Here is a 16,161-nt window from a genome sequence, read left to right on the forward strand (position 1 = left end):
ACGATATAGCAATGATTACTGTCCCAATATAGAGCTATTTAACACTGTTACTGAACACACACTATAGCAATGATTACTGTCCCAATATAGAGCTATTTAACACTGTTACTGAACACACTATATAGCAATGATTACTGTCCCAATATAGAGCTATTTAACACTGTTACTGAACACACTCTATAGCAATGATTACTGTCCCAATATAGAGCTATTTAACACTGTTACTGAACACACACTATAGCAATGATTACTGTCCCAATATAGAGCTATTTAACACTGTTACTGAACACTATATAGCAATGATTACTGTCCCAATATAGAGCTATTTAACACTGTTACTGAACACACTCTATAGCAATGATTACTGTCCCAATATAGAGCTATTTAACACTGTTACTGAACACACACTATAGCAATGATTACTGTCCCAATATAGAGCTATTTAACACTGTTACTGAACACACTCTATAGCAATGATTACTGTCCCAATATAGAGCTATTTAACACTGTTACTGAACACACTCTAGCAATGATTACTGATTAATTATTTTTATAATTATCATAATGTTGCTGATGTCAGAGGTGGGCGGGTCTTTCAGTACCTTCATGATGCTCAGTGACATCATAGAAGGTGGGTACTTGCCATCGACAATCCATCCATACATCTTCAACCGCTTGTCCGTAGTCACGTCGCGGGGGCAACAGGCAGACCGTGGGACGTGTGGGAACGTCATAAACCTACCGATTGCTTGGACGTCCTAGCGCATTTTCATTGATATCAAACGAGAGAAAAATATTCATATTTTTTTCTATTTTTTTTGTGGTTGGCCTCTCCTTCTGCACCATACTCCTTGCTGTTTCGCCCATGCGCGTTGTCGTTCACTTCCCTGTTTACGGCTCAGGAAGAACGTCTCGTATCTCCTGATCTAAGGAGCTCTCCGTGGTGTCGACCAGATGGATATACTAAGCTCTTCATTTCTGACTTAACCCATTCTGGGCGGGAACCCCTTTTGGTGTTAGCATTATGTTATGCTTTCGCTATTGAAAAATAGCAGATCTACAAGCTCCTACGAGCTTGTAGGTCTGCTATTTTTGAAAAATCGAAGAACGACTTACATAGAAACATAGCTTTTTCAGAAAACTGTGAAGATGTAGAAGACATTTATAGAATCTGATCTCAGGTCAAAATGGATTTTAAACATGCCTCTCGTTTAAAATATGAACGCGAGGGATTATTCAGCGACCTTATTGGCATCATGTCTGGTGTTCTCTCTGTTCCACAGGGTGGATGAATGAATGAATGAATGAACGAACGCCAGCTGAGCAGCTGTTGTGGGCGTGTGTCTCTCTCGTTGTGGGCGTGGTCGTTGTTGTGGGGGCGTGTCTGGGTGCTGAAGGGGGTGTGTCCGGGCGGTGGTGATGTCAGATAAGACGGCCCCTCGATGCCAGCTGCGCCTGGAGTGGATCCACGGGTACCGCGGTCACCAGTGTCGCAACAACCTGTTCTACACCGCCGGGAAGGACGTGGTCTACTTCGTGGCCGGAGTGGGCGTGGTCTACAGCACGAGAGACCACGCCCAGAAGTTCTACCTGGGACACAACGATGACATCATCAGGTGAGTCGTCGTCGTCATGACATCACCGTAATAACTAGAAAAGTCGCCGTTTTTTTTTTTTTAATTGCAAAGTGTGGTTGCTTACATGTGTACTCTCTGCTGCCCCATCTGGCGGAGTCAGGTTATGCTTACATAGGCCCTACAATGCAGGAAGGTATAGAGCGTTGCAGTCCCGCCCCCTTTCATGACGACGCCAGGCCCAGGAAATAATTCTCAGTTCATTTTCCTCATAGACATTTCAAAAAGTATATATTTAAAGACCTTTTAAGCGTCGTACGAAGCCAACTCGAGTCGTGACAAATCATGACAACAAACACAATATTTTGGACCAAACAAATAATTACAAAGAAGAAAAACAACAAAAAAAGTGCAAAAATTGCGTTTATTGTCACAACTCTAGTTGTCTTTGTCCGCGTCGTAATAGTCTTTAAATAAATACTGTCAAGTTCATTTCCTGTTCAACTCCAAAGGACTAGAGACAACTCGAGATTTCCAACACAATCCAACTTTTTATTTTCCAACTTTGTTGCTTTTGAACTGTTGGCTTCATTTTGTTGATTGGTTGTTAATCAAGTAGGTTGTAAACCTTCGAGCGCCATGGGAGAGGGGCGCCCCCCCAGTGCCTCCCCAGTGCCTCCCCAGTGTCTCCCCAGTGCCAGTGTCCCGCCAGTGCCTCCACAGAGCCTCCCCAGTGTCCCCACAGTGCCTCCCCAATGGACCCCCAGTGCCTCCACAGTGTCCCCACTGTCCCCCCAGTGCCTCCACAGTGTCTCCTCAATTTTTGGGACAGAAAAATCCTGCTTGGGGCGCCAGATTGCTCAGGACCGGCCCTGAAGCAAAGGCTCCATTACTGAGTTTTGACTCAACAAATACTTTTTGAAAAGTCTATGAGGAAAATGAACGGAGATTTATTTTCCGGGTCTCTCGAGGGTCACGGTCGCATCCCTTGAGGTTTTCAATACCCAGATATATGTGTTGTGTTTCCTTTTATATGCTATGTATTTGTGAAAAATTATCTAAACAACATCTTGCAAGACTAACTATTATTAATACTCATCTGGAGAATTCAATAGGTAGTTGAAAATGTCAGGATATGCCACTCCTCCCATTTAGCTGGGTTATTTTCCCAACTATTCAGCCAAGTTAATTATACAACAAGTTGACAACGGTAAAACCACCGTCGAAGCTCCGCGGTAGGTAGAACATATTAGTAAGCCTGTGATGTTCAAAATATAGACATGAATAACAAAGTCAGTCGGGATCGGGATGTATTATTATTGAGAATTGCACTCTTCAAAGTCGGCACTCGTAGCCTCGTAAAGGCAGTGACGTCCCTTAACCCATTCTGGGCGGGAACCCCTTTTGGTGTTAGCATTATGTTATGCTTTAGCTATTGAAAAATAGCAGATCTACAAGCTCGTAGCGCGCCACTCGGTGGCGCGCTACGAGCTTGTAGGTCTGCTATTTTTGAAAAATCGAAGAACGACTGACATAGAAACATAGCTTTTTCAGAAAACTGTCGGGATGTAGAAGACATTTTTAGAATCTGAGCTTGCGAAACGAAAATGGATAATTGCACAATGACTTAGCCATAGTCAGAAACTGTCACACATGGTCAGATGGTCACATGGTCACATGGTCAGATGGTCCGAGGATAAAATGTGCAACAATATGTCCATCCTCTGAGGGCATTTAGTCTGCTGGTTGACTGAACACACGCAGACAAATTCACGCATGCACGCACACACACAAATACATACATGCATGCATGCACGCACGCACGTACGCACGCATGCACGCACGCACGCACGCACGCACGCACGCACGCATGCACACACACATTCACAATTCAACAATGTTAAATATATCCACTGTTGAGGTCCAGTTACATGTCCTGTTGAGGTCCAGTTACATGTCCTGTTGAGGTCCAGTTACATGTCCTGTTGAGGTCCAGTTACATGTCCTGTTGAGGTTCAGTTACATGTCCTGTTGAGGTCCAGTTACATGTCCTGTTGAGGTCCAGTTACATGTCCTGTTGAGGTCCAGTTACATGTCCTGTTGAGGTCCAGTTACATGTCCTGTTGAGGTCCAGTTACATGTCCTGTTGAGGTCCAGTTACATGTCCTGTTGAGGTCCAGTTACATGTCCTGTTGAGGTTCAGTTACATGTCCTGTTGAGGTCCAGTTACATGTCCTGTTGAGGTCCAGTTACATGTCCTGTTGAGGTCCATTGTACATGTCCTGTTGAGGTCTAGTTACATGTCCTGTTGAGGTCCAGTTACATGTCCTGTTGAGGTCCAGTTACATGTCCTGTTGAGGTCCAGTTGCATGTCCTGTTGAGGTCCAGTTACATGTCCTGTTGAGGTCCAGTTACATGTCCTGTTGAGGTCCAGTTACATGTCCTGTTGAGGTCCAGTTACATGTCCTGTTGAGGTCCAGTTACATGTCCTGTTGAGGTCCATTGTACATGTCCTGTTGAGGTCCAGTTACATGTCCTGTTGAGGTCCAGTTACATGTCCTGTTGAGGTCCATTGTACATGTCCTGTTGAGGTCCAGTTACATGTCCTGTTGAGGACCAGTTACATGTCCTGTTGAGGTCCAGTTACATGTCCTGTTGAGGTCCATTGTACATGTCCTGTTGAGGTCCAGTTACATGTCCTGTTGAGGTCCAGTGTACATGTCCTGTTGAGGTCCAGTGTACATGTCCTGTTGAGGTCCAGTGTACATGTCCTGTTGAGGTCCAGTTACATGTCCTGTTGAGGTCCAGTTACTTGTCCTGTTGAGGTCCAGTTACATGTCCTGTTGAGGTCCAGTTACATGTCCTGTTGAGGTCCAGTTACATGTCCTGTTGAGGTCCAGTTACATGTCCTGTTGAGGTCCAGTTACATGTCCTGTTGAGGTCCAGTTACATGTCCTGTTGAGGTCCAGTTACATGTCCTGTTGAGGTCCAGTTACATGTCCTGTTGAGGTCCAGTTACATTTCCTGTTGAGGTCCAGTTACATGTCCTGTTGAGGTCCAGTTACTTGTCCTGTTGAGGTCCAGTGTACATGTCCTGTTGAGGTCCAGTTACATGTCCTGTTGAGGTCCAGTTACATGTCCTGTTGAGGTCCAGTTACATGTCCTGTTGAGGTCCAGTTACATGTCCTGTTGAGGTCCATTGTACATGTCCTGTTGAGGTCCAGTTACATGTCCTGTTGAGGTCCAGTTACATGTCCTGTTGAGGTCCATTGTACATGTCCTGTTGAGGTTCAGTTACATGTCCTGTTGAGGTCCAGTTACATGTCCTGTTGAGGTCCATTGTACATGTCCTGTTGAGGTCCAGTTACATGTCCTGTTGAGGTCCAGTGTACATGTCCTGTTGAGGTCCAGTGTACATGTCCTGTTGAGGTCCAGTTACATGTCCTGTTGAGGTCCAGTTACATGTCCTGTTGAGGTCCAGTTACATGTCCTGTTGAGGTCCAGTTACATGTCCTGTTGAGGTCCATTTACATGTCCTGTTGAGGTCCAGTTACATGTCCTGTTGAGGTCCAGTTACATGTCCTGTTGAGGTCCAGTTACATGTCCTGTTGAGGTCCATTTACATGTCCTGTTGAGGTCCATTTACATGTCCTGTTGAGGTCCAGTTACATGTCCTGTTGAGGTCCAGTGTACATGTCCTGTTGAGGTTCAGTGTACATGTCCTGTTGAGGTTCAGTTACATGTCCTGTTGAGGTCCAGTTACATGTCCTGTTGAGGTCCAGTGTACATGTCCTGTTGAGGTTCAGTGTACATGTCCTGTTGAGGTTCAGTTACATGTCCTGTTGAGGTCCAGTTACATGTCCTGTTGAGGTCCAGTTACATGTCCTGTTGAGGTCCAGTTACATGTCCTGTTGAGGTCCAGTTACATGTCCTGTTGAGGTCCAGTTACATGTCCTGTTGAGGTCCAGTTACATGTCCTGTTGAGGTCCATTTACATGTCCTGTTGAGGTCCAGTTACATGTCCTGTTGAGGTCCAGTTACATGTCCTGTTGAGGTCCAGTGTACATGTCCTGTTGAGGTTCAGTTACATGTCCTGTTGAGGTCCAGTTACATGTCCTGTTGAGGTCCAGTGTACATGTCCTGTTGAGGTCCAGTTACATGTCCGGTTGAGGTCCAGTTACATGTCCTGTTGAGGTCCAGTTACATGTCCTGTTGAGGTCCAGTTACATGTCCTGTTGAGGTTCAGTTACATGTCCTGTTGAGGTCCAGATACATGTCCTGTTGAGGTCCAGTTACATGTCCTGTTGAGGTCCAGTTACATGTCCTGTTGAGGTCCAGTTACATGTCCTGTTGAGGTCCAGTTACATGTCCTGTTGAGGTTCAGTTACATGTCCTGTTGAGGTCCAGTTACATGTCCTGTTGAGGTCCAGTTACATGTCCTGTTGAGGTCCAGTTACATGTCCTGTTGAGGTCCAGTTACATGTCCTGTTGAGGTTCAGTTACATGTCCTGTTGAGGTCCAGTTACATGTCCTGTTGAGGTCCAGTTACATGTCCTGTTGAGGTCCAGTTGCATGTCCTGTTGAGGTCCAGTTACATGTCCTGTTGAGGTCCAGTTACATGTCCTGTTGAGGTCCAGTTACATGTCCTGGTCTTTGTTCTACTTCTGGACCACTGTTGTTTTGTTTGGCAGCATGAGATACAGATACGGATGTGCATATTACAGGAAACTCCCGTTACACTTTCCAACGAATTGTACCATCACACCTGTATATTACCGTATATTAACTGTATATGCTGCTAAACTTGAGGTTTACGGGCAAAAGCTAGTGCCCATAATTGCCCGTTAACTCCACTTTTCACGCAGTGTAAATTAGGTGTGATTATGCTGCCACCTAGCGGCAGTAATAAAGGGGGCAGTGATAACAGGGTGTCTCTCCCCCTCCCCCTCCCCCAGTCTCTCCATGCATCCAGACACAGTACAGTAACAGGGTCCCCCCCCCCCCCCCCACCCCATCTAGACACAGTACAGTAACAGGGTTTCTCTCCTCCAGCCTCTCCATGCATCCAGACAAGGTCCAGGTGGTTTCAGGACAGTAACAGGGTTTCTCTCCTCCAGCCTCTCCATGCATCCGGACAAGGTCCAGGTGGTTTCAGGACAGTAACAGGGTTTCTCTCCTCCAGCCTCTCCATGCATCCAGACAAGGTCCAGGTGGTTTCAGGACAGTAACAGGGTTTCTCTCCTCCAGCCTCTCCATGCATCCAGACAAGGTCCAGGTGGTTTCAGGACAGTAACAGGGTTTCTCTCCTCCAGCCTCTCCATGCATCCAGACAAGGTCCAGGTGGTTTCAGGAGGACAGTAACAGGGTCCCCCCCCCCCCCCACCCCATCTAGACACAGTACAGTAACAGGGTTTCTCTCCTCCAGCCTCTCCATGCATCCAGACAAGGTCCAGGTGGTTTCAGGACAGTAACAGGGTTTCTCTCCTCCAGCCTCTCCATGCATCCAGACAAGGTCCAGGTGGTTTCAGGAGGACAGTAACAGGGTTTCTCTCCTCCAGCCTCTCCATGCATCCGGACAAGGTCCAGGTGGTTTCAGGACAGTAACAGGGTTTCTCTCCTCCAGCCTCTCCATGCATCCGGACAAGGTCCAGGTGGTTTCAGGACAGTAACAGGGTTTCTCTCCTCCAGCCTCTCCATGCATCCAGACAAGGTCCAGGTGGTTTCAGGACAGTAACAGGGTTTCTCTCCTCCAGCCTCTCCATGCATCCAGACAAGGTCCAGGTGGTTTCAGGAGGACAGTAACAGGGTTTCTCTCCTCCAGCCTCTCCATGCATCCGGACAAGGTCCAGGTGGTTTCAGGACAGTAACAGGGTTTCTCTCCTCCAGCCTCTCCATGCATCCGGACAAGGTCCAGGTGGTTTCAGGACAGTAACAGGGTTTCTCTCCTCCAGCCTCTCCATGCATCCGGACAAGGTCCAGGTGGTTTCAGGAGGACAGTAACAGGGTCCCCCCCCCCCCCCCACCCCATCTAGACACAGTACAGTAACAGGGTTTCTCTCCTCCAGCCTCTCCATGCATCCAGACAAGGTCCAGGTGGTTTCAGGACAGTAACAGGGTTTCTCTCCTCCAGCCTCTCCATGCATCCGGACAAGGTCCAGGTGGTTTCAGGACAGTAACAGGGTTTCTCTCCTCCAGCCTCTCCATGCATCCGGACAAGGTCCAGGTGGTTTCAGGACAGTAACAGGGTTTCTCTCCTCCAGCCTCTCCATGCATCCAGACAAGGTCCAGGTGGCCACCGGCCAGGTGGGGAAGGACCCGTTCATCTGTGTGTGGGACTCCTACAGCCTGCAGACGGTCTCCATCCTGAGGGACGTCCACACCCACGGGGTGGCCTGTCTGTCCTTCCACTCTGACGGGACGGTGAGACATGCACCTGTCTGTCTGTCTGTGTGTGTGTGTGTGTGTGTGTGTGTGTGTGTGTGTGTGTGTGTGTGTGTGTGTGTGTGTGTGTGTGTGTGTGTGTGTGTGTGTGTGTGTGTGTGTGTGTGTGTGTGTGTGTGTGTGTGTGCATGTGTACGTGTGTGTGTGTTTCTATAGCGTCTGTTGTCCGTGGGGTTGGACTCTATAACACTGTGTGTGTGTTTCTATAGCGTCTGGTGTCTGTGGGGTTGGACTCTATAACACTGTGTGTGTGTGTGTGTGTTTCTATAGCGTCTGGTGTCCGTGGGGTTGGACTCTATAACACTGTGTGTGTGTGTGTTTCTATAGCGTCTGGTGTCCGTGGGATTGGACTCTAAGAACACAGTGTGTGTGTGGGACTGGAGTCGGGGACGACCCATCGCCACGGCAACCGGACACTCCGACAGAGTGAGTATGAATATTATTCATAATATATCATTTACATTAATGTTGCACGGTCAGACTACGGTCAGTTTTATTGTCATCACCTGGGTGGGTCAGTCGTGTAACTTTCCTGACGTTAAGCTGTGTGTGTGTTCAACAACACAGCCATGACGTTAAGCTGTGTGTGTGACGTTAAGCTGTGTATGTGTGTTCAACAACACAGCCATGACGTTAAGCTGTGTATGTGTGTTCAACAACACAGCCATGACGTTAAGCTGTGTATGTGTTCAACAACACAGCCATGACGTTAAGCTGTGTGTGTGTTCAACAACACAGCCATGACGTTAAGCTGTGTGTGTGACGTTAAGCTGTGTGTGTGTTCAACAACACAGCCATGACGTTAAGCTGTGTGTGTGACGTTAAGCTGTGTGTGTGTTCAACAACACAGCCATGACGTTATGCTGTGTGTGTGTTCAACAACACAGCCATGACGTTAAGCTGTGTATGTGTGTTCAACAACACAGCCATGACGTTAAGCTGTGTGTGTGTTCAACAACACAGCCATGACGTTAAGCTGTGTGTGTGTTCAACAACACAGCCATGACGTTAAGCTGTGTGTGTGTTCAACAACACAGCCATGATGTTAAGCTGTGTGTGTGTTCAACAACACAGCCATGACGTTAAGCTGTGTGTGTGTTCAACAACACAGCCATGACGTTAAGCTGTGTGTGTGTGTTCAACAACACAGCCATGACGTTAAGCTGTGTGTGTGTGTGTGTTCAACAACACAGCCATGACGTTAAGCTGTGTGTGTGTGTTCAACAACACAGCCATGACGTTAAGCTGTGTGTGTGTGTTCAACAACACAGCCATGACGTTAAGCTGTGTGTGTGTGTGTGTTCAACAACACAGCCATGACGTTAAGCTGTATGTGTGACGTTAAGCTGTGTGTGTTCAACAACACAGCCATGACGTTAAGCTGTGTGTGTGTTCAACAACACAGCCATGACGTTAAGCTGTGTATGTGTGTTCAACAACACAGCCATGACGTTAAGCTGTGTGTGTGTTCAACAACACAGCCATGACGTTATGCTGTGTGTGTGTTGAACAACACAGCCATGATCCTACCGGATCCCTTGCTTTTTTCTGCAAACTGTTTATAAAGTAATCAATCTATGGAGGTATATATGCACCTAAAGGCTCTCAACAGTCGCACGATTAATTTAGAGCCAAATCAAAAGCAGTTGAGTTGCTTATAAGTTGTAAAAATAAGTGCAGACAAATTGATTTGGCTCTATAGTTAACGTGATTCATAAAATATCAGACAGAAAGACGTGGAGTCTTTGGCGTTCTAAATTAACACCATTAACAACAGTTGTACAATACGCCTAATGAAAAGCTCTGTAGACGTTAGTAGTTTTTATTTTCTATTACGTTACTAGCCTGGGGAAAGTGATGTGGCTGTGGTGGAGCTGTGGGGAGAGCGGGCACGGCTTTCCGCATGGCTCATAAACACGATGTGCCTAGATTATTCTCGTGAGTCGTGGACTCGTGTAGGCATGTTGATTTTTAGATGTTTCCTCAATGTGGACGTCGTGCAACTGGTGCAACTTGCAAGTTGCAACAACCTTTGCAGGGAACTATAGCATCGCATTTATTGCACTTTGCGTGCTCAGCCTCAGAGTCATTTCCCTCTCTGTTAATATAACCACACTTTGGAGATCTCTTCGACATACTGTCCTGTCGCTCCGCGGTGGTGACCGCTCGCTGAATGCACAGAACAGTGGGCGTATCCTCCCCGACCCCACTCACTCACTCACTCACTCACTCACTCACTCACTCACTCACTCACTCACTCACTCACTCACTCACTCACTCACTCTGTAGGTGGGGTGACGTCACCCCAGGCTCTGCTTGCATGGACAGACACAGCAGAGCTAAATGACCACTGATGAGAACCGTTTGGGGAATTAACCGTTAATATGGAACCGGCTCCGGATCCGCAATGTCGGAACCGGGTCTGAAACGGAACCGGTTCCGAATCCCAACCCTAGTTCTGATGTAGTTCAGTGAGTCTACATGTAGTCTCATCTCTCCACAGATCTGTGACATGTACTTCTGGTATATGTAGTTATTCTACATGTAGTTATGGTATATGTAGTTCTTCTACATGTAGTTCTGGTATATGTAGTTCTTCTACATGTAGTTCTTCTACATGTAGTTCTGGTATATGTAGTTCTTGTATATGTAGTTCTTCTACAGTCTCATCTCTCCACAGATCTTTGATATCTGCTGGGATCCGATCCAGGCCAGCCGATTGGTCAGCTGCGGTGTCAAACACATCAAGGTAAGACCCGCCCACTCTTGACTGAGTGACAGCTATAGTGGACCCGCCCACTCCTGACTGAGTGACAGCTAGTATACACGCCCACTGTTGGCTGAGTAACAGCTAGTCCGCCCTAGTTGTAGCTGTCCTGTTGTGTGTGTCTGTAGTTCTGGTCCCTGTGCGGTAACGTGTCTGTAGTTCTGGTCCCTGTGCGGTAACGTGTCTGTAGTTCTGGTCCCTGTGCGGTAACGTGTCTGTAGTTCTGGTCCCTGTGCGGTAACGTGTCTGTTGTGTGTGTCTGTAGTTCTGGTCGCTGTGTGGTAACGTGTCTGTTGTGTGTGTCTGTAGTTCTGGTATCTGTGCGGTAACGCCCTGACCTCTGTGTGTCTGTAGTTCTGGTATCTGTGCGGTAACGCCCTGACCTCTGTGTGTCTGTAGTTCTGGTCGCTGTGCGGTAACGCCCTGACCTCTGTGTGTCTGTAGTTCTGGTCGCTGTGCGGTAACGCCCTGACCTCTGTGTGTCTGTAGTTCTGGTCGCTGTGCGGTAACGCCCTGACCTCTGTGTGTCTGTAGTTCTGGTCGCTGTGCGGTAACGCCCTGACCCCTAAGCGGGGCGTGTTCGGGAAGGCGGGCGACCTCCAGACCATCCTGTGTGTTTCCACCGCTAAGGATGAGCTGACGTACAGCGGAGCGCTGAACGGAGACATCTATGTCTGGAGAGGAACGGGCCTGGTCCGCACGATACAGGCCGCGCACGGGGTGAGGCACGCACGCACGCACGCACGCACGCACGCACGCACGCACGCACGCACGCACACACACACAGTAATGTATTTCTATGTATATTTAGGCAGGAATCTTCAGCATGCATTCATGCGAGGAGGGTTTCGCCACCGGGGGAAGAGATGGGTGTGTCCGGCTGTGGGACGTCGACTTTAAACCAATCACCAAGATCGACCTGCGGGAGGCGGAGCAAGGCTACAAAGGTAAGCCAATCACCAAGCTCGATCTGAGTTACAAACGTACGCTACACTCTTAAAATCAATGGTTCTCTAATAGTGGTTTTCATCCCTTTTCACATCAACCATTTGATGACATTTAGCCTCTCAGACCCATTTTAACTCTTGAGAGCTCTCTCTCTCTCTCTCCCTCCCCTCCCCCCTCCCCTCTCTCTCCCTCCTCCCCCTCTCTCTCCCTCCTCCCCCTCCCCCTCTCTCTCCCCCCTCCCCTCTCTCTCCCCCTCTCTCTCCCTCCTCCCCCCTCCCCCTCTCTCTCCCCCCTCCCCCCCTCTCTTTCTCTCCCCCCTCCCCTCTCTCCCCCTCCCCCCCTCTCTCTCTCCCCCCTCCCCCCTCTCTCCCCCCCTCCCCTCTCTCCCCCCTCCCCCCCCTCTCTCTCTCTCCCCTCCCCCTCCCTCTCTCTCTCCCCCCTCCTCCCCTCTCCCCCCTCCCCCCCTCTCTCTCCCCCCTCCCCTCTCCCCCCTCTCCCTCCCCCCCTCTCTTTCTCTCCCCCCCCTCCCCTCTCTCCCCCTCCCCTCCCCCCCTCTCTCTCTCCCCCCTCCCCCCTCTCTCCCCCCCCCTCCCCTCTCTCCCCCCTTCCCCTCCTCTCTCTCTCTCCCCTCCCCCTCCCTCTCTCTCTCCCCCCTCGTCCCCCTCTCCCCTCCCCCTCTCTCTCCCCCCCCTCTCTCTCTCCCCTGTGGTCCCTGTAGGTCTCTCTATCCGCAGTGTATGCTGGAAGGCTGACCGGGTGCTGGCGGGGACTCAGGACAGTGAGATCTTCGAGGTGATGGTCAGGGAACGGGACAAGCCCGTCCTGCTGATGCAGGGTCACAGCGAGGGCGAGCTGTGGGCTCTGGACGTCCACCCCAAACAGGCCGTGGCGGTGACGGGCAGCGATGACCACTCTGTCAGGTAAACAACATCTAGTCTGGGCGGTCGGGAACCCCCTTTTGGTGTTTTAAGCATTATATTATACTTTATAGCTACAAGCTCATAGTGCGGCACCGAGTGCCGCACTATGAGCTTGTAGATCTGCTATTTGGCACAAATCTCTGAATATAATTATATTCTTTCACAGCGAACTGTTTTAACTCGAATCTTTGCTTCTGGGTGGAGGGGGTCCCTGGAACAACATGTTTTCAGATGGGGGTCCCTGGAACAACATGTTTTCAGATGGGGGTCCCTGGAACAACATGTTTTCCAGGTTGTGGAGCCTCCCAGACCACACCCTCATGGCCAGGTGTAACATGTCATTGTGGGCGTGTCTACAGGTTGTGGAGCCTCCCAGACCACACCCTCATGGCCAGGTGTAACATGTCATTGTGGGCGTGTCTACAGGTTGTGGAGCCTCCCAGACCACACCCTATTGGTCAGGTGTAACATGTCATTGTGGGCGTGTCTACAGGTTGTGGAGCCTCCCAGACCACACCCTATTGGCCAGGTGTAACATGTCATTGTGGGTGTGTCTACATGTCATTGTGGGCGTGTCTACAGGTTGTGGAGCCTCCCAGACCACGCCCTATTGGCCAGGTGTAACATGTCATTGTGGGCGTGTCTACAGGTTGTGGAGCCTCCCAGACCACACCCTATTGGCCAGGTGTAACATGGAGGAGGCGGTCCGAAGCGTCTCCTTCAACAACGACGGATCTCAGCTGGCTCTGGGGATGAAGGACGGATCCTTCACTGTACTCAGAGTCAGGTATTATTACTCTGATTACTGTTAAAATACTCTACTGGACAGGACCCTTCACTGTACTCAGAGTCAGGTATTATTACTCTGATTACTGTTAAAATACTCTACTGGACAGGATCCTTCACTGTACTCAGAGTCAGGTATTATTACTCTGATTACTGTTAAAATACTCTACTGGACAGGATCCTTCACTGTACTCAGAGTCAGGTATTATTACTCTGATTACTGTTAAAATACTCTACTGGACAGGATCCTTCACTGTACTCAGAGTCAGGTATTATTACTCTGATTACTGTTAAAATACTCTAATTACTCACAATCTTGAGTGTTCTGCCATGAAACAGATTGTTCACTCTACTGTCTGTCTGTCTGTCTGTCTGTCTGTCTGTCTGTCTGTCTGTCTGTCTGTCTGTCTGTCTGTCTGTCTGTCTGTCTGTCTGTCTGTCTGTCTGTCTGTCTGTCTGTCCTGTCTGTCTAACCTGTCTGTCTCTACCTGTCTGTCTCTCTACCTGTCTGTCTCTCTAACCTGTCTGTCTCTCTACCTGTCTGTCTCTCTAACCTGTCTGTCTCTACCTGTCTGTCTCTACCTGTCTGTCTCTCTAACCTGTCTGTCTCTACCTGTCTGTCTCTCTACCTGTCTGTCTCTCTAACCTGTCTGTCTCTACCTGTCTGTCTCTACCTGTCTGTCTCTGCCTGTCTGTCTCTACCTGTCTGTCTCTCTAACCTGTCTGTCTCTCTGCCTGTCTGTCTCTCTACCTGTCTGTCTCTGCCTGTCTGTCTCTACCTGTCTGTCTCTCTAACCTGTCTGTCTCTACCTGTCTGTCTCTACCTGTCTGTCTCTCTAACCTGTCTGTCTCTACCTGTCTGTCTCTCTACCTGTCTGTCTCTCTGCCTGTCTGTCTCTACCTGTCTGTCTCTACCTGTCTGTCTCTCTACCTGTCTGTTTCTACCTGTCTGTCTCTCTGCCTGTCTGTCTCTACCTGTTTGTCTCTACCTGTCTGTCTCTCTGCCTGTCTGTCTCTGCCTGTCTGTCTCTCTACCTGTCTGTCTCTCTACCTGTCTGTCTCTCTGCCTGTCTGTCTCTACCTGTCTGTCTCTACCTGTCTGTCTCTCTACCTGTCTGTCTCTACCTGTCTGTCTCTCTGCCTGTCTGTCTCTACCTGTTTGTCTCTACCTGTCTGTCTCTCTACCTGTCTGTCTCTCTACCTGTCTGTCTCTCTGCCTGTCTGTCTCTGCCTGTCTGTCTCTACCTACCTGTCTCTCTGCCTGTCTGTCTCTACCTGTCTGTCTCTACCTGTCTGTCTCTACCTGTCTGTCTCTGCCTGTCTGTCTCTCTACCTGTCTGTCTCTACCTGTCTGTCTCTACCTGTCTGTCTCTACCTGTCTGTCTCTGCCTGTCTGTCTCTCTACCTGTCTGTCTCTACCTGTCTGTCTCTGCCTGTCTGTCTCTACCTGTCTGTATCTACCTGTCTGTCTCTACCTGTCTGTCTCTACCTGTCTGTCTCTGCCTGTCTGTCTCTCTACCTGTCTGTCTCTACCTGTCTGTCTCTCTGCCTGTCTGTCTCTACCTGTCTGTCTCTACCTGTCTGTCTCTGCCTGTCTGTCTCTACCTGTCTGTCTCTCTACCTGTCTGTCTCTGCCTGTCTGTCTCTACCTGTCTGTCTCTCTACCTGTCTGTCTCTACCTGTCTGTCTCTGCCTGTCTGTCTCTCTAACCTGTCTGTCTCTACCTGTCTGTCTCTACCTGTCTGTCTCTCTACCTGTCTGTCTCTACCTGTCTGTCTCTACCTGTCTGTGTCTACCTGTCTGTCTCTCTACCTGTCTGTCTCTACCTGCCTGTCTCTACCTGTCTGTCTCTACCTGTCTGTCTCTACCTGTCTGTCTCTACCTGTCTGTCTCTCTACCTGTCTGTCTCTACCTGTCTGTCTCTACCTGTCTGTCTCTACCTGTCTGTCTCTCTACCTGTCTGTCTCTACCTGTCTGTCTCTACCTGTCTGTCTCTACCTGTCTGTCTCTCTACCTGTCTGTCTCTACCTGTCTGTCTCTACCTGTCTGTCTCTCTACCTGTCTGTCTCTCAGGGACATGACAGAGGTGGTCCACATCAAAGACAGGAAGGAAGTGATCCATGAGTTGAAGTTCTCTCCGGACGGGTCCTTCCTGGCCGTGGGATCTAACGACGGCCTGGTGGATGTTTATGCTGTCGGCCAGAGGTACTAATATATGTAAATATATGTAAATATATGTAAATATATGTGAATATATGTAAATATTACTATCTGTGGGATCTAACGACGGCCTGGTGGATGTTTACGCTGTCGGAGAGAGGTATTAATACAGGGTAATATAGAGGGTACTGTACTGTACTGTACTGTACTGTACTGTACTGTACTGTACTGTACTGTACTGTACTGTACTGTACTGTACTGTACTGTACTGTACTCACTTCAGACGGGTCTGATTAAACCATCTAAAGTGTAATCAAATTAAAAACATATTTATCTCTAACCGGTACAAGAAAGTTGGAGAATGTAATCAGTCCATCTGTTTATGTTAATCTTAATTAATATTTAGTTATTTAATTGCCATCTATGCTTATAAACGTACCCCCCCTCGGGGGGTACATCAATGAATGTAGTGACTACAGTAGCTTTAGGCTGCTTGATCAAGACCAACAGATAAACATGCAGTAATGCAGGTAGTCTATATGAATACTCAAATGTCTATTACATG

The 16,161-nt window shown here is 48.7% G+C and overlaps 1 protein-coding gene across 1 annotated transcript in view; it reads left to right on the plus strand.

The window, feature by feature from the left end:
• Positions 1-1,419: 1,419 nt before the first annotated feature.
• Positions 1,420-16,161, plus strand: part of eml6 (EMAP like 6) — a gene marked incomplete at its 5' end in the record, with an annotated part of 90,217 nt that continues 75,475 nt past the window's right edge. The window contains 9 exons of the mRNA XM_079499293.1: positions 1,420-1,616; positions 7,835-7,994; positions 8,343-8,441; positions 10,696-10,764; positions 11,317-11,502; positions 11,594-11,729; positions 12,449-12,650; positions 13,300-13,437; positions 15,510-15,641. Of these exons, the coding sequence (XP_079355419.1) occupies positions 1,420-1,616; positions 7,835-7,994; positions 8,343-8,441; positions 10,696-10,764; positions 11,317-11,502; positions 11,594-11,729; positions 12,449-12,650; positions 13,300-13,437; positions 15,510-15,641 (1,319 nt within the window). The remainder of the gene's footprint in view (positions 1,617-7,834; positions 7,995-8,342; positions 8,442-10,695; positions 10,765-11,316; positions 11,503-11,593; positions 11,730-12,448; positions 12,651-13,299; positions 13,438-15,509; positions 15,642-16,161) is intronic.

The sequence above is a fragment of the Electrona antarctica genome (genome assembly GCF_951216825.1).
Source record: "Electrona antarctica genome assembly, chromosome: 4".
Classification (NCBI taxonomy): Eukaryota; Metazoa; Chordata; class Actinopteri; order Myctophiformes; family Myctophidae; genus Electrona; species Electrona antarctica.